We start from the raw sequence: 26,122 nt of genomic DNA on the forward strand, positions 1-26,122 counted from the left end.
TCCAGGATGAGTCCCTCTTCTACTTCGTTTGTGCTCAATCCATTCTCAAGCATCAACACCACAAACTTTTCCACATCAATTATCATATCAAGACTTACGCCCAATATTTGGTTACAGATATAGATACCTTTAACCTCTAACCTAACCTACATTAGCTGTATAACATGATCTGTACTCCTATCCACAACTTTTTTGACTCCTCAAATAGGAAGGCATCCACAACTTTCATGAAGTGTCCCACGCTCACCAATTGAGCAGCCAACCAGAGTCGCATTGGCTGAAAACGTAGAGATAAAAGAAGAGGAAATGTGACTGTAGAAATGAAAAATTCATGCTACTAAACAGGATATTATATGATGCCTTCGCACATTTTCCCTGCATACATAATACATTTGATCACACTCCTCCCATTCAACCTTTCGGCTACTGAAAAGCGTCAGAAAGTCATCAATTGGATTATTAACGGTCAGATACAGAGGACTTATTTAACTATGTTATTTACTGTTAAACAAAGGAAGAACATCACGAGTACCGTGGTGCAGACAATAGTTCAGTAATAATACAGAGGGGTATAGTATCTAAATAGGAAGCATTACACTTAAACCACAAGCAAAATTCTATAAGCACACCCCAAACATCTTTGGCAGAAGACTGTCAACACCAACCAGGTCACGCATATACCATCAACATATCCCCAGCACAGCAGCACCTTTCTCAGCCCATAGGACTATTGCCAGCCACATCAGCACAAAGTGCACCTATTACTTATCTGCGACCTGCACAAAATTAAGATCGAAACATCAAGCAACACTCCATTATAAACATTGCAAAAAGCTAAACATAACAGTAGGTCAATAGGAAGGAAACCGAAAAACCCGAACTACCTAAATTATCCAGCATCCATTGACTGCAGATCAAATTGTGACTACTGACACTTCCATTAAGCAAAGCTCTTCAAATGTCTCTTGCATGGAAATCTAAAGCTTTCCATCCTACTTAATAATCAACGTTCAGGGAGACATAATTCAGTGATTGTTTTTAGCTTATTTTGTCCCATAACTATTTCTAGGATCCTTTAAAATGGAATATCACTAGAATTATTTTTCATAAAGGTAAAACTAAACCAGGGAAGGAAATGCAAGGCTTCTTGAGAGCAAAAATGCATCAGTGACTAAAGTATAGTATAGATATGTATATCCTTACTTTAAGATTTTCGGTGAAACACGGCTCCAATTAATGATGTTGAAGCACTGGTTTTTTAGCACATTACATAACATGCAATGTAGCTTACACTATCTACTCTAATGTTGGTAGTCAATAAAATTATATGTCACTAATTAATACTTCCTCTGTTTCATTTTATGTCTTAATTTGACTGACAAAGTTTTAAGTATCAAAGACTTTTCAATCTTGTGGTCTTAAATTAAACGGGTATATAGTGTATCAATGCCCTTCAAATCTTGTGGTCTTAAATATGCCATGTGAGATTTGAAACTAAAGAAATACTAAAAATAGAAAAATTAGACTGGAGAGCAAAAACCATGATAACTTCAGAGCAATTTTTTCTTTAAATTTTCTTCTTTCAGTATTTACACGTCATGAAAAGAAAGAGGTAAGTAAATAAGTCATTATAAGAACTTATCACATTTAAGCAATATTTGCACTAAATATTAGTTTTAAAGTGAACTCTCATGTTGTAAAACTTTTTAGTTAACGTTTTCCGACCTAGCAACCCTATCCTTCTCCTTCACCTTGGTTTATAAACTAAGAGAACAATGGGACCATCAAAGTGGGTAAGTTGATTGTTGACTTTTATTCCTCGCCCTCGTAAAGGTAAACATGTTTCACTCCTTTCTTAGGGATACGAAGGATCTCCTTGCCTCGCTAAATTGTGAACCCTGTGGAAGCTGGATTGTGAACTTTTCATGCACAACTTCTTAACACCATCCCAAATTACACCTCATTAAATTATATCTCAGTACATTATAACTATATACATATTTCTTTTGTTTATTCATTTCAATGAGAAAGGGATTCACAACCAGATGGCCATCCATTGTGCATCTATAGATCAACCTTCATGTTAACATGCTTCCATCTGGCATCTTTTTTGGTTTTCTAATTAATTTCTATAGCACAAAGGATACAGATCACAGATGAAGTGCAAGAAGAAGTTTAATTTGTTTCTTTGTTAATGTTACAAAAGTTTATGTCCTGGGTATTGGAGTTGAAACTGTAAAACGTATTGGTCGTTTAAATAATCTCTATGAAGATTTGCCTAATCTTGTATAAGCTTATAATAGCAAGTGGCCCAAATACCAGGCCCATACCGAACTAAACAGAACCATTGTTCAGTGTATTCATGTTTCCTCAAATGTGAATCAATGCTTCACCAGTGTTGTCAAAGGCACACTTAAGCCCAGAAGCAAGGCTCAAAACATGTTGAGCGCTTCGTCGCTTAATGTGCACTTTTGTGTCTTCATTGAGGTTCTAAGGCATACTTTTCCTTGCTAATGAGCCTCTTTTGAAGAGGAGACACTAAACAATTGATATTTTTTTTTGAGAAATTAGTACTGTTGTGACTAGTAAAGTTGTTGCCATGTGACTAGGAGGTCACGGGTTCAAGCCTTGGAAACAGCCTCTGGCAGAAATGCAAGGTAAGGTTGCGTACAATAGACCCTTTTGGTCGGGTCCTTCCCCGGACCCTGCGCATAGCGGGAGCTTTAGTGCACCGGGCTGCCATTTTAGTACTGTTGTATTCTTCAGCATTGGCCACCCTCAAAAACATGTTACAGAGAAAGTGAACTCTAGCTTTACAAAGCTCCTAGAAATTCTACCAACTCCTCTATTTCCTCTATAGAGTTTTGTTTACACCAAAAAAATAAAGTCACTAGACAATTCCATTTCACATCATGGACTAATCTGATCTCGTCTTTAAAACACCTTCCATTTCTCTCCCTCCAGACTGACCACCATATGCAGGAGTGTATTATCCTCCACCATTTTTTCTGACTTTAACTTCCTCCTCTTTTCATCCAAGAGCTCATTAGATCAGCTATATGTTCAGGCATTGTCCACACTGTCTTTGTGAGACTGAAAAACAAGTTCCACAATTGAGCTGTGAATTTACAGTGTAGGAACAAGTGATTGTTTGTCTTCCTAGTCTCATTGCACAAAAAACATCTAGTCACCACAACTCTCCCCTTCTTTTGTAACACTTCATGAGTAAGACATGCCTTTTTTACCACTAACCTTGTTCAGCATTTCACTTTTGTAGGGGCTATGTTCTTCTAGACATTTCTCCATATCTTCAGCTCTTCCTCCTGCATAATGCTATTCTCCCTCTTGTATGACTTATTTACTATGAAACTTCCTTCTGAGTTGTGTCTCTATCTAAGTCTGTCAGGCTCCACTGTTGTCCCACCAAAATTATCCACTTCTTTTAACAGGTCAACTACTCTTCCTACCTCCCAGTCATTTAAGTGCCTTCTGAAGTTAAGATCCCAACCCTAGGAGGACCAGCAATCAGACACAACAATTTCAGGATTACTATCTGAAAATTTATCATGCAGTGGTACTTCCCCTATTCAGTTATCCTTCCAGAACCGAACATTGTTTCCATTGCCCACTCTGATTTTAGAGTTCTCCTGGAGCTTTAACCATAGACTTCTGATAGCCCTCCATACACCCATCCCATAAGTGCAACTCACTTCATTTGAGCACCAAGGACTGTTCTGTCCAAACTTGTGAACAATTACTTCCTTCCAGAGAGAACTTTCGTCATCACAGAATCTCCAAAGCCATTTCATCAAAAGGCAACTGTTTTCAACTTTCAGATTTTTTATACTTAGTTCTCCTTGTGCTTTTCTTAATTGGGTGACCTCCCATAGTCCCATTCAACTAGATTATAACCTCCCATCTCTTTGTTTCCTTTCCACAAAAAAAAATTTCTTAGTCTATCTAGCTTCTTCACTACACTGGCAGGAATAGGAAACAAAGACATCACATATGTAGGTAGAGAGTCCAACACTAAGTTTATTAGTGTGACTCTTCCCCCTAAAGACAAATATTGCGCTTTCCACTGTGCTAGTCTTTTTTCAGACCTTTCGATAATGCTGTCCCATATCTCTACTTCTTTGTATTTCCTGCCTCGTGGCATACCCAAATACACAGTGGGCAAAAAACCCACTTCACAACCCAACACACTAGCTAAAGCCTGAACATTTGTTACCTCTTTGATGGGGAAGATGCTACTTTTCCTCCAGCTCACCTTTAGAACAGAAACAACTTCAAAAACCACTAACATGGCTCTGACATAGGTAACTTGTTCCACTGTGGCTTCACAAAAAATAATGGTGCCATCTGCATATAGCAAATGACATATCTCTAAACCACCGTCCCTTATTCTGAAACCCTTTAGCCAATTGTTGTGAATTGCTATTCTCATCATTCTACTAACCTTCCATAGCCAAAATAAACAGGAAAGGGCATAGAGGGTCCCCTTGTCTAAGTCCCCTTCCAGAGGGAAAAAAAACTAGAATGGAGAACCTAACGGTTTTAATACAAAAACTGATCCACTTCAACCACCTGTCCCCAAACCCCATTTGTTTCAGAACACTTAGCAAGTAATCCCAATTCACATGGTCATAAGCCTTTTCGATGTCTAGTTTACACATTAGGCCAGCTACCCCTCCCCTAATCCTGGTGTCTACACATTCATTTGCTATTAAAGCAGCATCCATAATTTGTCTTCCTTTAACAAAGGCCATTTGATGTTTATTCACCGGAGTGTTCATCACTTTCTTCAATCTCTCAGTTAACACTTTAGAAACTATCTTGTAAATCCTAGAAATCAAACTAATGGGTCTGAAATCCCTTAATTCCACTGCTCCTGCCATTTTTGGCATAATGGCCACATATGTGGCATTCAAACTTCTTTCAAAGACTTGGTGATCATGAAAATATTGCATTGTTCCCATAATATAAGCCTTAATAACCTCCTAGAAAGTTTGAAAAAAGTTCATATTGAAGCCATCAGGTCAGGTGCCTTATCAGTTGCACATGTTTTGATGCTATCCCATACTTATTCCTCTTCAAAATTTCTTTGTAACCATTCCTGATCTTCAATGGAAAAAGTTGATATATCTTGGAGGATGAGATCAGGTCTCCATTCTTCTGTTTCTGTATACAAACCCTGGTAGAAACTCTGAATGACATCTTTGATTTCTTCTGGATCAGAGATAGTTTGCCCTTCTACCTCTAAAGAATCAATGGAATTATATCTTTTGTGAAAATTAGCCAACCTATGGAAAAACTTAGTATTCTTGTCTCCACTCTTCAACCATTGTACTCTTGATCTTTGTCGCCAAGCTATTTCTTCCTTCTTAGCTTCCTACTCGAACTCCATGGCAAGGTGGGTCTTTTGTATTAGTTCATCATCAGTTAGGACTCCTTGTTCCTGAATGACTTCACATGCACTCAACTGCTGCAAGATATTTTCCTTCATTTGCTTCCAATTGCCCCTATTGTTTTTGCTCCATTGGATCAGCTCCTTTTTTAGAAGCTTTAGTTTGTCAGCTAATACATAAGTGGGTCTGCCAATGTTAGGAAACGAATTCCACCGGTCGCTGACTTTGTCTTTGAAGCCCTCAACTTCTAACCACCAATTTTTGAATTTAAAATATGTCTTGTGCCAACTCCGATCCCAACATGTGAGAAGGATAGGGTTGTGGTCAGATCCTACTCTTGAAAGGCAAGTCTGCCTGACCTGAATGAAAATATCCTCCCAATCTGCTGAGTATAAAAATTTGTCAATCCTTGAAGCATTATTGTGATTTTCCCCTTCTCCATGTAAAAGATCCTCCAAATAAAGGAGGATCCACCAGCTCCAGGTTACTAATGCACTCTGAAAATTCTGCCATTACTCCAGAGATTCTTTGGCAGATTGATCTCTCTGTGACAAACCTAGTAACATTGAAATCCCCACACACCACCCAAGGCCCCTCAAAATTGTTCCTATTCACTTCAAGTTCATTCCATAACTCCCTTCTCACTACTCTATTACAATTAGCATAAACTGCACTCATATGCCAGGTTAACTCCTGATTAATTCCAGTAAACTTACAAGTGATCACTTGACTGGCAACATTCCACCAGTTCCCCTTCCACTCTCTTTTATCCCACATAATCAAGATCCCTCCCCTGCTACCCCTTGCCTTCATATGTTCTTCCCCCACCCACCTATTGTCCCATAAATCTTTAAGCATACTGTTAACATCACCCTCTATTTTAGTTTCTATCAAAACATAAATATTTGCCCCCATTGGTGCACCAGTCGTTTCACCAACTTTCTCTTCTCCACATCATTTAGCCCGCCCGTCTGCTGCTAGGTCCGAAAATGGATCCTCCCGGTGAACTGACCGTACCCATCCCCTCACATTCCATGAGATGATTTTGTTCCTCATTGATCGCCAATTGGTGGTCTTCTCCCCTTGCTCAACTCATTTCTTGCACCTCCATCCTTATAGATGACATCAAAGATTAAGTTTCTAATCTTTTTAGGCACCAGCTGCTTGTTTTTGTTATTAATTAAAGAGGCCCCCTTCTTTGATCCAACTTTATGAATAATCTTTTGCCTTTTTTTCAAGTCCATCAAACATAGCTCCAAATTGCTTGCTCAACTTAATTATGTTTTCTTGTACCCAAGAGGTAGCATCATTCTCTGCTTCCTTTAAACACGCGCTAGAATCAGTCTGGATTGGAGTTGGCTCCTCTAATGGTATACTTTGATTTTGATTTTGAGAGATCTCCCTTATTTTCTTTTCAATTATCCCTTTATTTGCACTCTCATGATGTAAATCTAATTCGTCTAGGTTTGAAATCCCCTGCGTCGCCCTCTCCTTCTCCTTTATCTACATGTGGTTGTCTGGTGTTTCTGAAGCAACAACTTCTCTCTTCTCATCTCTATAGTCAAAACTGGAAAAAACTCTCTCATGTTTGTTATTGCCCAAGTTTGTATTGATTTTGTCTGTAAAAGCCTCAGCCACAGCATTGTTTTAATGTTTGGTCCATTGGGCCTATTTAGATTTGGGCCCAATTCTTTTAAGTGAGAATTTGGCCCAACTCTAGTTAAAAGAAAAGGTCCACCAGCTGGCTTTGGGGACCCACTAGCTTCTGCCATGTGTTTTTCTTTTGTACCCTCCGTATAAGGACCTTTCTTCTTCTCTATATCTGTTGGATAAACATTAGCAACCTCTTTCCCTTTTCTTTGATTATTTTCTATATGCCCAGAGTTCTGACATTCGTCCTTTTTGCCAAAAATAATAGGTGAGATGCCACATCTCTGCTGGTTGGTTGCCTCGATTTTCTCAACCCTCGCCGATGCTTCACACTACAGCGACATTCTGTATCTTCACTTCCCATCTTCGACTTCAACAAAGGTCAAAATAGTCTCTGATATGCCCTTAACTCTGATTCTGGCCCACCTTAAGTGGTTCTTAAGGTCAGTTTCCTACTCCGTTTCCAACCAGCCGCCGCACTTTTCCCCAATCTCCTTCATCACCCCTGTGGACCAGAGATGAAGTGGTAGTCCAAGAACCCTAATCCAACACCAGTGAAAAATGTTGTTTAGTGGGTATGTCCCAGCCAGAGGAGACCACCACTCAAGTTTGATTTTTTTCCCCTACCTCATCCATTCCCCCTTCATAACATACTCAGCATATCTTTCATTCGGAAATTCAAATAGGAATTGAATTCCGTTCATATCAAAAACTTGAATATTGTGCACCCCTATCCATTTTTGATGGGACCATTTTCCTTACATCATTCCGAGTAGGAATTTCATTACATTCTGGGAAGCTTCCCACTAAGCACCTTCTCAGAAGAGAATTCTCAGAATATGATGGACCTATTCCCATGAGATCCATGTCCCTTCCCTCTATGTTCTCTCCTAATGACACTTGGGCTTGTGTAATACCTCTTTAAAGTTTTTTTCTTCCCTAACTAGCCTGCCTTCCTTTGTCCCTTTGATGTTTAAAGTCTCCTGACTGTGCAAACCCCTATTTATGACACTTTCCAGTTTTACAATCACATTCAACCAACCCTTATTTAAAGCATTTTTCGAAACTATAATGACTGCCCTGGTTTCGCCTGTGACATTAATAACCGAAATATAATGGCCAAAGTTGTTGAATTTCATAGAACAGAACAAGGATGTTGCCATGTCTCTGCATTTCCATTTTTTGGTGCATCCTAACTTGTAGTTTGAAGCCTCTCTGAATCTCTAGGATATCCAGAGTAAGGCTTCTCTACTTAAAACCATTCTACTGAAATGAAACCTAGAAAACTCTACCCATTCGTACCAAAGTTCACTGCGAGATGAGGCCAAAGTGATGTCAAAAGATTTTCCCCCAAATCTAAAATAAATATGATTGTCCATGGATAACAAAAAGGTTTAAGAAATAGAAAGAAAGGAAGGCTGTAGGAAAAACTCCGATAGTCGGATGCCATCGGAGAAGAGGAACTGGGAGTTCATAAGGGACCCTAAGTGATTACCTTGAAAATCGTGCCCGAGAGCATTTCTCTCATAGAGTTTCTTTCTTTTTTCTGTGGAGATTCATTTTCTTTACACTAAACAATTGATATTTCAATTTCTTTGTTTATCTTCGACATTCATGCTTATAATTATTATTAGTCTTGGACTTAACAAATATATATATACACACACATATATTTGTATTTTTTTCTCCCTTTGTTCCTTTTTTCATTAAAGCACACATTTTATATGCACTTTGAGCATAAACGTCTGGTGGAACTTAGAGCTTTTTGCGCTTTTTGCTTTTGATAAGACTGTTTTTCACTATCAATAAACTCCACGTATCCAAACGGAAAAGCAATTAAACTCTCAAGTAGCCTTGAAGCTAGAGATAGAATGAGAACATCCAACAATTGGAATAACATATCCCAACCACCTCATTAACCAAACCATGGAAATAGACAAAACACCGGCACGAGATTTGGAAAATGAACTCAGGTCATTTGAATAATCAGTTGCATGAGCGTGAAATTGTTATAATTGTGAAACAATTAACATAACATGATATTTTCTATTCGCTATACACTTTTTTCCTAGAGAAGAATTGTGTCGCTCACCACCAAATAATTATTTCTATCTAAAATAGAAGACTCGTTTTGAAACATTTAGCTTTAGGTATTCCTACTTCCACGGATCAAATCCAACGTCAACAATCACAAGCTCCTGAAATACGTCGAAAACATCAAGATACAACAACAACAACAGCCTGGGAACATCAAGATAATGGTTTCATTTCAATCAATCCGTAGTCAATAGCAGAGTTCATTTAGTTAATAATGAAGATGTCACTGACTATGCTAGCCTTGGTACGGTAATCACCCAAGGAATCATAAGAATTATTCAATTCTGACCTATGCAATTGGTGTAATTGAGACAAATACCAGGAAACTAAGCATAAAAACCATTTAGAAATAAAACCTACAAAAAGATCATGTAAAAAGGCAGTCCTAAATTAAGACCCCTCTCTTATCCATTCTTGAAGTTTAAGTACCTGGTTAAGAGGATTATCCGGAGATTTCTTCCATAGCTTCCAAATCAAGTCTTTGTACTGAGTGTGTGTCAGACCTGGTTTCTCCTCCTTCAGAGCACGAAGCTCAGCCTCCTCAAAAACCTACAAGTACAAGAATTAACACCCCAAATAAAAATGTGCAACTGAATCCTAATATACTAATGTAAAGGTTACTCTGTCCACGTCACCCAGTGTTTTGTCTAGGCTGGATATTTCCAAATAATACTCTCGCAGATTGCTCCAAAAAGAACAATGAACCAACCAAACAAGTTGACATTTGTTATATGTATCCTCAATACCATTCTGTTCTAATCTACCCTTTCGTGCCAATACAAGTATATTTTTTCTTTCCCCCGGGTTATATAAAATGCAATCAGCGTTTTGTGGAGACCTCTTAATCATTAGAGTTTTATCTAAAACAGCAAGCAAAGCTAGTGAGGAATACCTTAAAGGCTGCCCTGAGTCTCTTCTCAGGATGCCTATCCGGTGGCAAACTATCTGAAATAGCCAAGTGAGCAATGGCATCATCCACAGTACTAGCCTCTATAATTGAATCATCACGATTCCTATTGGTTACGAGCACCATCTTCTCATAATCTTCCTCTGCCGCCATACGGCTCTGCCTCCTCTTGTCCTCCTCCGCCTTCTTCGCCAATGCTGCCTGCTCCGCCTCCTTCCTCTGCCTTAGTTCCGCTTCAGTCACCTTTGGTACCGGAGCGGCCACACGATTGGCTTTCTTATCCGGCTTCTTAATAGACTTCTCGAGCTCTTTCTCCTCAAGCTCGGCAAGCCGACGCACCTCGGCTTTCTTCGCTACGGCCTCTGCTCGCTTCTCGGCTTCTTCTTCGCGTTTCTTGGCAGCGCGTGGCTTGGCTCCTTCGGCCTCTCGCCAATACTGGTCTTCTTTTTCTCGAGATTCACGGTCTTTACGCTCCGATTCGACGGCGTTCTTCCGAGCCCTAGACGTCTCGGCTTTACTATTCACTCCCATTTTTTTCGGCATATTTCTTTGCCGATTTCACGATCGATCTCCCTCTTCTCTTTTCCTGCGCTCTGCGATAACGTCCAGTGGTTCCTGGATCACTTGGAATCCGGCTATGTCCTTGAAGATTGCAATTTGCCTTTTGTCAAAAACTAAAGGAAGAGTTCGAGTAGATGCTTCTAGCAAAATTTCTCAGGAACCGACTTCGACGAAATGGGCTACCATATGTTTGGGCTGAGCCCATACTTCATTGGATTTATTTGCACCAAGTAACCAATTTAAGAGTAAAGGCTTACAATAGTCCAGTCCACTGTCGTTGAATTTTAGCACCGCTAGTGGCTAAAATTGAAATTGTGTTTTGCGACAAACAACGGTTGAATCCTGAATTATTTACTGGACTCAATATAAAATTAATTGGAAAAATTACTTAATTGAGTGCTTTTTAAAAATTAATTACTGATTTTAGTGATATTTTTTATTTATTATAATTTATAGCAATACATAGCAATATTATGATAAATATACATTTGTATTAAAAGTGAATTATGCATATAATATAAATGTATTATAAGTGTTTTAAAATATATATATTATGTTTGTGTAGTAAGAAACTGACATAATGTATTATAAGTTTATTAAAGTATGTGAAAAATGTATTATCCATCTATAAAACTTGTATTAGATATGTTTTATAAATAGTTCTCTGCAATATGTATTAAAACTGTATTATAAATGTATTATAAGTGTTCAGTGAATTTTTTTTTTTATTGCTATAGATGGTAAATATTTTCTTAATATTGTATATTTATATAAGTTTTCCATATTAATTTTTCCTTCTAAAAGCAAAAGAAGGGATTTAAATAGGAGGTAAAAAGAAAATAAGAATGGTAGATTCACTAGATCTTATCCCCCATTGGTGGAATTAACTAATTGGAACTGATAATGTAAGCAATGATCAATTAGATAGCAAGTTTAATGATTTAATTCATGTGTGCCGCTAAACAAAAGATGAATAATCAAGAAAATCACAGTTAACTTTTGAACATATCTTATATAAAATATATATAACTTTTGAACAATTTAAATCTAGGTAAAGCTCATTTCTAACTTTTTTGCATTCAAAAATTTCGGTGTAGATTTTCGAGATTCCTAATGAATCCTTGAAAGATTAATGCGATGTTGGTGATGCCGAAGAGTGTCTTCAAATTAACTTTTATTGAATTTCGAAGACACTTTTGTATTCATGAACATTACAATAAATCATTTAATATTAAAAAAAATTACAATGAATTAATCATACATCATATATTGTACTCTATGGATAGTGAATTTACTTTTTACGCAGCCTTACCTAGACCCTTGTGGTCGGGCCCTTCTCCGAACCCTGCACATAGTGGGAGTTTTAGTGCACCGGCCTGCCCTTTTTTATTAATTCAATAAATGTGATACATAAAATAGTAATATACAATGATTTTGATGTAATCAAAATTAACCTTCATTGAATCTCAAAAACACTCTTTAAGTTAATAAATATTAATTTATCGATTAAAGAATACCTCTACGTAGTAACAATATTCCATAATTCCGACAATATTAATTTAGAGAGTTCCGTTACATATAATGGTGCTTGAGATGATTTTGGAATGACTACAAGATGTGGTCTAACTAGTCGTAAATTGATTGTCAATTACAATAGTTGGGACACAATAAGTGGAGTGCTTAGATTAGTAAGAAAGTTGGGACACAATATAGAAGCCAACTAAAATGGTCTCATCGGCACTAGCATAACTACTAGTACACAATAATCTCCAATGTGTCTACCACAAGTACTGTGAACATGAAGAATTCACATAGTATAAATGATGAGGTGACACAACTCTTAGTCATTGTCCCAAGTTGCAACCTTGAAGGGGGAAGGAAAAAAGCATTTCCACTGTTGTATTTTTTTAATTTCTTTTTGCTTTCACTCGATATATGATATTCTTTGTATTATCCTGAATAGTTTAAATTATTCATAGCACGTAATGTTTACTAAAAGATGAAAGTGTTCTTACCAAGGTTTTTTTGTTATTTTGAAGTTCAAATTCTATTACCGTTGTTAGCACTAGTGGTGTTGCTATTGTTATCATTTCTTCTTCTCATTTTGCTTCAGCAGCAAAGTATGTTGTGTCAATTGATTTTGAAGCTTTTTATAAATTTATTTTACATTTTATATCGTTTTTTACAAGAAACTATATATTTATATATAGGAGAACTTATAATAAAATATACAAAATGTTTATAGAATCATTTTATTATATTCAAATTATAGAAGGTCATGTTTGAACCATTTTCTCTGAAAAATTTATTACATATCTTGCCGATAGCTTGTAGGAAAATTTAAGGGAAAAAAATACGGTACATGTAATTTACTATTGTTTTTGATACTTCTCCTATGCCATATATAACAAAAATCATAACAATTTAGATAATGGATTCACACATTTCTCTAACAAATAGTGGTATTAGATTTAATACTTCTGATAGTTGATTTCGAGGTGAATCATGCATGCATTATATATTTTGTATGAGTAATATTATATTTGATAGATGATAAATCTGCATAATTAATATGTATATTAAAGAAGTTGTTAAAAAAAATCTATTTAGGATAAAAGGTGATATAAATAAGACACAAATAATTAAATTTTATAAAACTAATATATGGGTAAAATAATATATAAATATTTCAATAACTAATTTCTATAATATATTTTAATATAACTTTAACATGCTACGAAATGACCCAAAAGTTACGTCAAGTTTAAGACTTTAGATTCGGAAGAAACCTAATTAAAGTGGCAAATTGATCAGAAAAAGTATAATAGAAATAATAAATGAAAATAAAGGAAGAAGGGTTTTAATGCACATGGGAATCAGCATCATTAACATTGGTCATTCAGTAGACTGACCGTGTTTACGTAACTTTGATATTTTCCAAGTAATTAATCTGCACCAAATTATTGATTGCACACCGAAAAATAGCACGAGACCCCTCAAATTCAACAACTACAAGCCTACTATGGCCTTTCAATTTGGTAAAACATGACATTTAATTCATTTAGTAAAATTAATAAAGTGTCATCATTAGATCCTTACTTTAACATTATTGTTCCCATAGTCGCTCTTTTTTTGTCCTTCACATATTTGATTATGGTTTAAGGCTTTGATATATTTACTAAGAAAAAGAATTCTTAGATGGTTCTAATCATAACAACTACTCCGTTTAACTAAATTATCAGCTTTTATCTTCCTTAGCATAAATTACATTTTTCACAAGAAAATAAGATCTTTTGCCCTGTTGTAGTTTGAATAGAAAAAAAAATTATTTTCAGATTTTTTATGTGTAAATAAAAATATAAATAAAGGACTAAAAAATTATTTCTCCCAATTTCACCGAGCAATTAATACTTTCTCTATTCCAAAATAATTAAATTATTGGAGTACTTTTTAGTGTCCAAAATAATTGAATTGTTCACAATTCAAGATAGATGTTGGAATTTTTTTTCAATTTTACTCTTCATTAATTAAATTTTCAAGATTGAGTTTCAAGAATGGATTAAATGAGTATTTTGAGTTAGAATGGAATTTGAAAAAGGCAAAAATGGAAAAACATGATTAATTTATGTCTTCTTTTTAAAAAAAATATGTGTCATATTCCAACAATTCAATTATTTTGGAATGGAGGGAGTATTCTTTACACTATTTATGCCTCACTTGCATGTGGTCTTTGTGTATTCCCCCTCTCCTACACATAATGTGGGTAGGGTTGAATTTATAAATAGTCTCCTCCTTACTGAGAAACTATTTTGATAAATTGTACTCCTTTATTAGAGTAAGAATAAGTTTAAGAAATAATTTTTTTGTTAATTTTAATTTCATATATAACACTTAATTTGAATCAGTTTCGTTTGACTAAACGGAGGAATAAAAACTTGCATTGCAACAGCTACTATTCGAATAATGATCTTTAATAAATACAGATAGATAAAGCTTGCTATTAGTGGTGTGGACGCATGCATTATTAATTGTACTAGTGAGATTATCCGTGCGGCTATATTATTATTATATATAAAATAATTTTTAAATAAATAAATTTTTATTTTAATAAAATAATATATAATATTTATATTTGGATTAGTGTCGGATATATAAAATAATATTGATATTTATGTTCATTTGCGACATGATATATTTTTCCTCTTTTTTCAATATACAAATAAAAAAAATCATCTTTTTAAGTGCAAACTATTCATATATGTATAAAAAAAAGGACAGCCCGGTGCACTAAAGCTCCCGCTATGCGCGGAGTTCGGGAAAGGACCTGACCACAAGGATCTATTGTGCAGCCTTATACTCATATATGTATAGTAAAACAAAATATTTATTATAGTAAAGTAAATTGAAAATATTTATTATGGTAAAGTAAATAGAATAAGATGTCAGATTTTGAAATAACAATATACTATTCTACTTTAAAATATATTTTTTTATATTTTATTTTTTTCTATCTTTTGTAATAGTACTTAATTCTCCCTCCCCATACCCCACGTTGTGAGATTTTATTGGGTTATTGTTGTTGTTATTGTTGTTGTAATAGTACTTAATTCTATATTCAAATTCTGATTTCATAAAAAAATTGAATTTCTTCATTGTGTCTTTATTATTACATTCGCTTATAATAGTTTTTAAAATATTAATTAAATATTTTTAAATACCATGAAAATAAAATGGAATAATTATATTAACTGTGCTTCGTAACCAAAAAAAAAAAAGTAGGATAGTAGTAGTATTTTCAATACATCTAGCTAAATTATTAATACAAACCAAAGTTAAAAAAGTTCTAGCAAAAATAGTTAAGTTACTAATATAAGTCAATGTAAGAAAAAAATCTAGCAAAAGTAATTCCTAATTATGCTTCAAAAAAGGTTTTTCTTCTACCATCTTTCTTTGCTAGTAGATCCATCATTATATTCTGCTCCGTAGCTATGTCAAACTCTTCATCATATGCTACAAATTGAATAAAAAATTTAAACATAATTATAAATAAATAAAATATTATACCAATTAAAAAATAATCATATCAAAAAAAATAATCTAAACTATACAATATATCTACAAATTATTTTTTCAATTGTTCTAACAATAAACAATAATCATCTCTTCAAATCTAACAAATATTGTAATCAAACTACAGTATATGATTATAATGTTAGTGTCAACCGCAAACTGATTGTTAGAGAAAATAATCACTATAATACTTGCTTGGAGGATGATAATACATAAATTAATAAAATAATAAGAAAGCACAAAAGTACATAGAGATAAAAAGAAAGGCTTAAGAATGAAATATTTTTTTATCTTCATGTACTTCTTTTTTGTTATATGTGAATTAAATCACAAACCAATATGTTGAATAAGAGAAAAGATAATCTTGAATGTGAATCTTGAATGAAACTAAATATGAATTTATATGAGTAAAATAGAGAAAATAAAAAAAAACTTGAAAATAAAATATTTCTTACCTTCGTATATTTCATTTTTGTTACATGCTACTCCATTCACGAACCAATATGATGAAGAGAAGAAAGAATAATCTTGAATGTGAATGTTTATAAAACTTAATATGAATTTATATAGGCAAATAGAGGAATACCATAAGATATCATAAACTTATATGGATATGAAAATTATGGGGGTTATGAATATTATTAAAATTAAAAATTAAAGAGGTGTAAATCATGGGTAATTACTCCTCGTAAATAAATTAAATAATAAAAATATAAATTCTTAAAATATTATCATTTTATGATTAGAAGAAAGAAAAAAAAGAAAAAAAGAAAAATGAATTTATTAAGAGAGAAATTAAAGATATACGAGTTATGAATAATTATGTTTTTTCATTAATAAAATATTTATTTGTAATAAATTAAGTAATTTACTTTTACAATGCAATAATTAATTTAAATAAGAAAAAAAAGTCAAAAAGTCAAAAAAAAAATAAATGCAAATAGAGGTAATAAGCATGTGTCACATCACCTTATCTATGTTTTTTTTTTATATTATATATAGATTTGTGTGCCGAACGTCTTCGTATATAATTGATTAAATAAAGACTTTTTAGTTTAAATTATGCATGCATATTTAATTGTTCATTATTATAAAAATAAATCATATTTACTTTTTCAAACTTCATTTATAAAATTATATTGAAATACTATTAATGTGTATATTCTATTGTTTTCCCCTATTTTATTTGAGAGTGAAGCATAATTTAGTCATTAATAATTAAAAATTGTTTGTAGTGAAACAGAAATTTGGCAGATCACTTTCCCATAAGCACGCTGGACAAAGAAGGGTCCATCACGCCAACTGCAATCCTATGAGTCTCCGACCAGCCGACCTATGGTTTCTGCCACAAAAAAGGTCCGTCACGTGCAATCGCCGCTCCTCAAAGCTTCTCTGCCACAAAAATGGAGTAGCAAATTATACACAGTTCCAATCATATACTACATGAGGTCCCATTAATGGCGGAATTCCATTAATTCAGCAAATAATTATTCATCCTATTTTTCTCCAGTCAAACTGAAAATATCATATCATGACGTCGGAAAAATCTCTAATCCAGAGCCCGAGATTTATATTATTCGCGGAATCCAATTTACGTCTGTGTCAATATCTTCATTCTTATCATCTCTAAAACTTAATCTGGAATGTAAAATTAATAAAAAAACAATTTCTCACAGCTGCCAATTTCCCATATATTTTCAAAACGAATAAAATCTCCTTCTGGGCTTAAAGACCGAAAGAGAAATAACTTTCTCGTGAATGGAAGTATATCTGCATAGGAAGGAAATTAGGAAAACCAAGCAGAGAAACTCGATCGTACAAAAAGTTTCAAATTCCCAACAGATTCAGAGATCCGACGCCTCGGAACGAGAGCTTTAATTATTTCCACTATTTCAACAAGAAAGGCAGAGCAAACAAACCAGTCCAATCGTTTGGACTTCCAGAGAGACGTGAGTAAATTCCATATTCTGTATCTATATCAAATCAAATATATTTTTAATATTTCAAAATTATAGCGAAAGTATATGCAACACATTAGTTTATATTCATTCATTCATTTAGTATAAGCACTGGTGTCATGCTAATAATTTTTTATCCATAAAATACTTTAGACAAGCTGTACATTATACTTATTTTAAACTTTATCAAATTAGAAAAGAAATATTTTTCTTAAACCGATAAAAGAGAAAAGTAAAACCAATTTTTTTTTTGAAACAGATGAAGTAATGTATGTTGAACAATGTCAATCCACCATTGTGTTTTCCTCCGATCCGATCAAAACATATAAGGTCCTGCTGGTTGCTATAATATGATTTAGTGTAAACCATACAAGAAAAAACATATTTATTACACTCACATGGTGCATATGCTAATCTTGATAATTCTTTGTCATTTATTTCTCTTTCTAGGATTCTCTCCATTTTAAAAATAAGAGAATTATATAAAGTTAATTTTTTTTTACTGATGATTAAAAGATTTAATAAGGCAAAAAAACATTAAGTAAATAATTATAATTTATTGAAAACTCGTATTATAATTTTCACCATATTTCTATTCTACTAGAGTATCTTAAAACACATGATATTTTCCACAAGTGATCCGTTAAATTTTCCTCAAATCGTCAAAATCCAGTGGCAAAGGCAAATGCTCCCTAACGAAGAAAAGGACCATGTCGGGTGATAGGTACCTTTTTGTCCTCAACTCCTCAACTAACGCCGTTATGTTTCACCCAAACGGACGTCCGTCCTCCCTCACACTAACGCCGTCTAATAGTACAGTGTAAAATTTTCCACGCACCACTCTTTTGTCACAGTATTTTCTTTTTGTAGAGAGAGAGAGAAAAACAGCTACTGTAATAGTACGGTGTGAACCTACGCTTTGCTTGGCTTTATCTTCTTCCTGCTTTTTCACTCTCCACCATTTCCTCCTCTGATAATCTCTGTCTCTCCCATTTTTAGCCATTTATTTTACTTTTTATTATTACAATCCTTTGCACCTTGATGAAGGTCATTTGCATCTAGGATCTCGTTATTAACTACATATAGTGAAGCATTTTTGACTAATTTTGTGGGTGTTGAGGTTTACTATGGGGAGTGTATCATCTGAAGAAGGTTCTGATCAGCAGAGTGAGAGATGTGGAAGCTACAGTTTGAGTGCTGATGTGAGTGAGTCTGAAAGTTCTTCTAGTAGTTTCTCTTGTCGGCGCTATGATGCTGAAGGCGCCTCAAGCTCTATGGCGTCGTCGCCGCTTGCTTGTCGGAGATTTGCTGCGAAATCCGAGTTCCCGACACCAATGTTACCTCCATTCATGTTCCCGGTGATTGGCGGGAAAGATGTGCTGCTCTGTAATGACAAGTCCGAGAAACGCCAGGCAGATTTATCCGGTTTGTGCATTTTTTTTTGTTTTAGTTTAACTATGCGGTTTCACGCCAATCTGGTAGAGATTCATGGAAATCGATGTTTAATATTTGTACTGGGCTTCATTATTACCTTCATTGACTAGATTTGTCACTTTGCATCTGTTGATATTTTTGGACATTTGCTGCTGCTGCTTTTTTTTTCCACCTTTAGAATGTGGGTTATCGTTTTTGACTTTTAGGTTGTGTTTGATTTAGAAATTGATCTGATGAAAGAGAGATTCGCCAAGCTGCTTCTTGGTGAGGACATGTCTGGAGGGGGTAAAGGGGTTTGTACGGCACTTGCAATCTCAAATGCTATCACAAATCTCTCTGGTTAGTATAACTAGCTCTTTCGTTTGAACTCAAAGAGTAACTTTAAAAAGATTGCACATCTGATTTTGTATTGAAATTGGGTTTTCTTGTATGATAATTATAGCTACTATATTTGGGGAACTATGGAGGTTGGAGCCACTGGCCCTACAAAAGAAGGCAATGTGGTGTAGGGAGATGGAGTGGCTGTTATGTGTTAGTGACTCTATTGTGGAGCTTGTGCCTTCCATTCAACAGTTCCCTAGAGGAGGCACATATGAAGTTATGGCAACGCGACCACGTTCTGATTTATATTTAAACTTGCCTGCTCTGAAGAAACTTGATGCCATGTTGATTGGCATTCTCGATGGATTTCGTGACACAGAGTTTTGGTATGTGGATCGAGGGATAGTTTTAGCTGATGGTGATGACTGCGACTCCTATCCTTCTGGAATAGGATTTGGTAGGCCTTCGGTTCGGCAGGAAGAGAAGTGGTGGCTGCCTTGCCCAAAAGTTCCCCCAAAAGGGTTGTCAGAAGAAGCTAGGAAGAGAGTGCAACAGTGTAGGGATTGCACAAACCAGATACTGAAGGCGGCCTTGGCAATCAATAGTAATGTGCTTGCTGAAATGGAGACTCCAAGTGCCTATATCGAAACTTTGCCCAAGGTTTGCATCCAATTAATAGCTTACTTAAAGATGAAGTTAAAGTTAGATTTAGTGCCAATTTTTCATCCAAAAGAAAAGAGCTGGTATCCACAGCCTATTTCAGTTCCTTTAAATAATACTATCTTGACATCCTGTGTTTCCATTACCTTCTTCGTTGCATCAATGGTTGTTGTTGCTATATCTGTTATGTAGATCACTTACACAAAATGAGATGAAGTATGTAAATATATATTGCATGTTGTCTAATGTAAGTGGTAGCTCAACGTTTATGCTTTAGAAAAGAAAACCCAGTGAAACGAAACAAAGTAAAGGTTCCTTATTAGGTAAACAATCTCTAAACTTAAATTTCAGGAAATTTATTCCTTTTTTCCCTTGCATTCGCAGTTGCTATCCTCATATGGGTATTCTGATATCCTCCTAAGGACAATTTAGAGTACTTGTTTGATGAAAAGAAATGTTTGTTTATTTGTCAATTGCAACTGTTCATTTCTTTAATTGTTTCTTAAACTCTTATTGCAGAGTGGAAAAGTGTGTCTAGGTGATATCATCTATCGCTACATCACTGCTGACAATTTCTCACCTGAATGTCTTCTTGATTGCCTGGACTTGTCATCAGAGCACCATACGCTGGAAGTTGCAAATAGAATTGAGGCTGCTGTGCATGTTTGGAGACTCAAGGACCAGAAGAAACATCAACACAAAAAAAAATCTAAACGCAAGTCATGGGGAGGGAAGGTCAAGGGCCTTGTTGCAGATGGCGACAAGAATCAATATCTGGCAGAACGAGCACAAACACTCTTGCATAGTCTCAGGCTTCGCTTCCCTGGTCTTCCTCAAACTGCACTTGACATGAACAAAATACAGTATAACAAGGTAGGTGATACTAACTCACATGAGGAGTAAATGACAAAGTAGAGCAGATGCGGGACATAGTGATATTTACTTTGATAAGATAAGAAATATTATGAGATATTTCTACCTTAGTAATAATAAATTCTATGCAACGGAACGTGTAGGCAGTGGAAGTTCTAGCCATACATGGTCACAAGGGATGAACTGTGTTCTACTTTGATGGAACTTTATTCTTACTTCTATTTCTTTATTGCTGAATATTGATTTTGTGAAATGTTTTTGATGGCAAGTGGTGGATAATTTAGTGTGGAAAGGGAGGAAATGACTGCAGTCCACTGTCATAAATGCAATAACAACCGGATACACAGGGACACAGCTGTCTTCATCTATTGTGCTCTCTGAAAACTTAATGTGTTCTACTGCAGGATGTTGGACAGTCAATTCTCGAGAGCTACTCAAGAGTCATGGAGAGCTTGGCATTTAACATTATGGCGAGGATTGACGATGTATTATACGTGGATGATGCAACAAAACGATGTGCTGCAGCAGAGAATATATCCCTTTTCAATAGGGGAGGTTTGGGTGGTCTTCCAGTCCAAAAGCGGATGTCACCAAGCCCCTTCTCTATACAGCATTCCCCTTTTACCTCTCCATTTGCGACACCAACCTTTTGCTTATCTCCCCTGATTGGTAGCCCAGGGAAGACAGATTCTCCTTCTAAGGCTGGTTCAAAAGAACCACCAATGGCCAAACTGGAGAAAGTGACTCCAACTGATTTGGATAAATTGTGGTCATATGCCGGGAATCTTAGTGCCAGAAGACCTTCTAAGGATGCTCCTGAACGGGACTGAGAACTAACAGATGACAAGTCAAGGATGCTTTGATCTCACTTATGTTCTTTATCATGTACATTTCTTTTAGGATAGTGCGGTTGTTCAAAACCCTCAACCTGATCTTCATCAGTTGTTACATTGAGAAGGATAGCATTAATGTAGTTGCACAGTTTTTACCTGGCAAGTGCAAAATAGCAGCTTTCTTGTGGTATAGAAAAGAAGAAATTGCTGCTTGACTAGCTACCATTAGATGTAGCAAAGTGATTGCATCTTAATGGTGGTTGCTCCATGACATAACCTTTTATATTTCAGTCTACAATATTTGCATTTTGACGTACTATCCGCAAGTGAAGTTGGTGTTTTAGCATTTAACAACTATCTTAGTTATATCATCCTCAATTCATCATCTCTTATGGGTTGTCAGATGTACTTTCAACTTTTCCAATAATGGCCGTCCTACTTCTATCATCTCCATTCTGTTTAGTGTCCCACAAAGGTATTTCTAGTATGAAAATGTCACAACTACGTAAGATTTGTGCGTGAGTTCAACGTTTTAAAAGAGGCTTTCAGAAAACTTAAAGCGCATTTTGACCAATATATATAGCTCTCATTCTCCATATCGAAAATACAACTTCAATATCAACAACATCCTGCAGTTTCAACAAACCAAATGCAATAAGCAACTCCCTACCTAAAGAAAACCTGAGTTCTCTTCCTATTCCTATTTCCACCATTGTTCTGTACCTCAACAGCTTGGATAGAGGGGACAAAGTCCAAAGCCATTCACAAACTAAGATTTTGTGGATTGGGGATCTCGTATTGATATCCCTATCAATATATCAGTTCAATAGGGTGAGTATCTCAGAGGAGAAGATAAATATTGCATCAGAAATAAGCCCTGACTACTGTAGAAATAGGTAATTCCAAAGCTTCCGATTAACTAATTTGAATCTCTTCATATATTTAAGCGGCACATAGTTTAAGATGTCGATGATTTCATTCTTGTGTTGTTCTTGAAGTAGAACCCAAAAGTACTGTAACAACGTTATACAAAGGAAAAACCTTAAAAGCCCATTCCTAAACAGCAATTAAGATGCTTAAATCATGCTCGCAGGTTATACATAAATAAGATTTCCTTCTTTTTAAAAAAGTGGTGTCCAGACCACCTTGCACCCTTCACACAAATATTCATAACTTGTCAAGTGTTAGAACTCAATGCGACTAAATAAGTGGTCACACAATCAAATGATCAGGGGCAACTAACATAATTCTCCAAAGTGAGCAAAATTGCATGATCCTCCATTCAATGACTGGTATATGCTGGTGGTTAGTTGAAACTGTACTTACAGTAAGAAAGGTGAAATTTATGTGAACCACATTGAGTAAAACCACATGAAGATCCTTGTTTCTTTACCATAATACGGTCAATGAAAATAATTTAACTTGTTCATTTATTTATGCCAGTCAGTGCCACATGAACACATAAGCGGGGTTAAACCTTGAGCTAAATGTCAATTTCCGAAGAAAACCATATGTACAGTTTCCGAAGTCCAGCATATCATCAGCTCTTGCTAGCTAGTTTCTTTTTATTTCCATTAAGTTCCAAGAGAGTTAGATTTTCAGCTCATTCAGCTCAGCCTGCATGAAATAGCAAATGTAAGTAAAAATTTAAGCCCTTAAAGGGTGAGAAAAAAAACCAAAAGATGGAGAAAAAGAAAAAGCATGATAGTTGCTGTGGCAGCAGAATGTAACCCCCCAAGCTCTCATTTCTTGGGGGAGTTGCCATAGCTTTAGGTGAAGTTGAAGATGAAAAGGGGTATTAGGAAGTTGTTGTGTTTCTACATGAATTTCACTTGGAGAGAACTGTTGAAGCTTTGAGGTGAACCATTATTTCACTTAAAATATTCCTCAAACAAGTATTCCAGTTTTACATTCTCTATTTCAAGATGAAGTTGAAATAGCGAACCAAATTGTAAGACAATCATTGATATGCAAATGGCATCTCAAGTTGAAGTTGAAAAAATGAAATAGTTATCAAGGCGGAGTGGTTCTTGGCCAGTAACATACACTCCTAGCACAAAATATTATTCACCAAACAGCTGGGGCATCAGCTGGTGATTGTCAGTGATTCAATTTTCAGCCATCATTAAGCAGAAATACTAATTTCATTCAAAGGAAGGTTAAACATAGCTAGTGTTGTCCATCTTTAACCTTTTTTCTTTTGAGAAGGTTATCCATCTTTAACTATTTCAATAGTTTAAATGTTTAATTTTCAGAGTATCATCCAAAAGCAATGGGTCGTCGTCCAAACACTAGTCTAAACATAGATAACATGGCGATCAACGGATAAATCAGAGAAAACATATATACGGAACCAGGCACAGGTAGAGCTTCTATCTCTCCCACATGAATCAGCAGCAAGACATGGAACAGACATAAAAGTATCACATTTTCCTAATCAAATGCACAATATATTATAGCATAAGCAGTGCAAAGGCAATCAGACCTGAAACAATAACAAAAACACCACTTACATCAATGGTTTGAGGAGAACAAATCCAAGGAGGAGGAGGCCAAAACAACTCAGCATAGCCACGGCAACTAATTATAGGACCAATGCTGCCATTTTCCATATTAAACACACCAATGCCGTGATACTTCCACAATCTTCCATCATCCTCCGTGCTGCAGAAAAACTGATCCGAGAAGAGTATGCAGTTCCCTTTACACCCAGGATCAAGCTCAGAGACCAAAGCAGAAAACGTACAATTATCCCCCACAAACAACATCCTATCTTCCAAAGAATTGACCTCAACCCACCTCTGCATATCTCCATCCAACTTATAAACTTTGAACTTTACAGTCCTTTCGCTCATGTAGCAATCAAATTCCTCATAAAACTCAGCATTCTCATTGTATCCAAGATCATCTTCAGGCCCAATACTCAAATACTTGTCGACCATTAACAGGTCCCCACAAGACTCCACAAGGAACTTTTTATCTCCCCCAAACACAGACTGAGCAACAACTTCTAATTCTGGCGCTGTCCCAGGGCTCAATTTAACAAGCACTCCCTTCCCAGTATTATCAACAGCATAAAAGTTTCCATCCTTCATAATAACATCATCATATGGCAAAGATGACTCATCAACAATAGACCACTTAGTATCACCAGATCTATACATCACCAATTTCCCAGAAACATGAATTGTCAACAGCACAAACCCATTTTTCTCCAAACACACAGCAACTTTTTCCATGTACAGATTCCCAGCATCAGCAATCGAATTAGCCCTAGGTCGGTACTTTATAAACTGAAGAGTATACTCTTGGCACAGTTCACGAATTGGGTAATGCGAGGAATCCAAAATCTTTGGGAAATCAGAAGGAAGGGGTTTGAATTGGGATCTGGAAAGAGGATTGAAGAAACGCATTCTCTGGGGATTTTCGCGATCGAGTTTGATGATCCATCCATGGTTATCAGACGACGTCGTTTGATTAGGTGAACGGATAAGGTAAAGGGGAGATTTGGAAAGTTTAAAACCCCAGCTATTTTCAGCGATGCCATTATTTGGGAGAATGGGAAAACGGGAAAGGGAAGAAGGGTAGGGTTTAGGAGGAAGAGAGGAACGCCACGAAGAGCAAACGGAACGGAAACGGAGGAAATCGGTTTCCGTGGAAAGGTGTTTGGATATGAGTTCTACGAGTTCTCTGGGGAGTTGAGACCATTCAGCCATTAAAGTAGATTGATGATGGATTCTTCAATGGAGATGAGAGATTTATACATATTTTGAGAAGATACTTCCTGGAAATAGCTTCTGCCATTGACACCTGGACGAGAAGTTCAAGGTTGTTTTGGGCCTTATAAACCCTTTTGGGCCAGCCACAGGCCTTGATATGGGTCAAGGGTTGCGGGTTGTTTCCTCGTAAAAATTGAACTTATGACTAGCCTACTCGGACATAAGTTCTTCAACAAACACATAATTTGTGGAATATTGTGATGAAAAAATATAAATTTATGTGAGGTAAATTAATGATTTTTTTTTTTATTATTTTCTCGTTCTTTTACTTGGATTTGATGCAAAACGTTTTTCAAAAATAGTTTATCCATTTTTATGAGGTAATCATAAAATATGTATACAATCTATCTTCTTCAGATTCTACCTAATGAAATTTTGCTTGATATGTTATCGTTGTTACTCTAACGTTCATTAAACTTGAAAAAAAAATTGAAAAATGTAGAGCACCTTTTGATTGCAAGGTAAAATCTTGCTACCCACTATTATAATTAGATTTTGTTTTGCTAATATTACAAAACTTGCATTTGATTTTAGTTTTGTCATTCTAAAATTAAACAATTTTGAAATAATT

General features: G+C 35.4%; 3 protein-coding genes across 3 annotated transcripts; 1 reads left to right on the forward strand and 2 right to left on the reverse strand.

The window, feature by feature from the left end:
* Positions 1–427: 427 nt before the first annotated feature.
* On the reverse strand, positions 428–10,796 carry LOC129885281 (uncharacterized). The gene is made up of 3 exons (XM_055959498.1): positions 10,048–10,796; positions 9,585–9,704; positions 428–776 (listed from the first exon to the last, which is right to left on the reverse strand). The coding sequence occupies exons 1-3, from the start codon at positions 10,603–10,605 to the stop codon at positions 762–764; spliced, it is 693 nt and encodes a 230-aa protein (XP_055815473.1). The 5' UTR covers positions 10,606–10,796; the 3' UTR covers positions 428–761.
* A 7,729-nt stretch (positions 10,797–18,525) lies between these two features.
* Positions 18,526–22,057, forward strand: LOC129885282 (rop guanine nucleotide exchange factor 1). The gene is made up of 5 exons (XM_055959499.1): positions 18,526–19,076; positions 19,308–19,424; positions 19,528–20,066; positions 20,586–20,939; positions 21,344–22,057. Exons 1-5 carry the CDS (start codon positions 18,779–18,781, stop codon positions 21,767–21,769), a joined length of 1,734 nt encoding a protein of 577 aa, XP_055815474.1. The 5' UTR covers positions 18,526–18,778; the 3' UTR covers positions 21,770–22,057.
* Positions 22,058–22,726: 669 nt separating this feature from the next.
* LOC129885283 (F-box protein SKIP23-like) lies at positions 22,727–25,607 on the reverse strand. Its single transcript, XM_055959500.1, has 2 exons — positions 24,286–25,607; positions 22,727–23,389 (listed from the first exon to the last, which is right to left on the reverse strand). Exons 1-2 carry the CDS (start codon positions 25,486–25,488, stop codon positions 23,363–23,365), a joined length of 1,230 nt encoding a protein of 409 aa, XP_055815475.1. The 5' UTR covers positions 25,489–25,607; the 3' UTR covers positions 22,727–23,362.
* Positions 25,608–26,122: the final 515 nt, after the last annotated feature.

Source organism: Solanum dulcamara, chromosome 4 (genome assembly GCF_947179165.1).
Source record: "Solanum dulcamara chromosome 4, daSolDulc1.2, whole genome shotgun sequence".
NCBI lineage: Eukaryota > Viridiplantae > Streptophyta > Magnoliopsida > Solanales > Solanaceae > Solanum > Solanum dulcamara.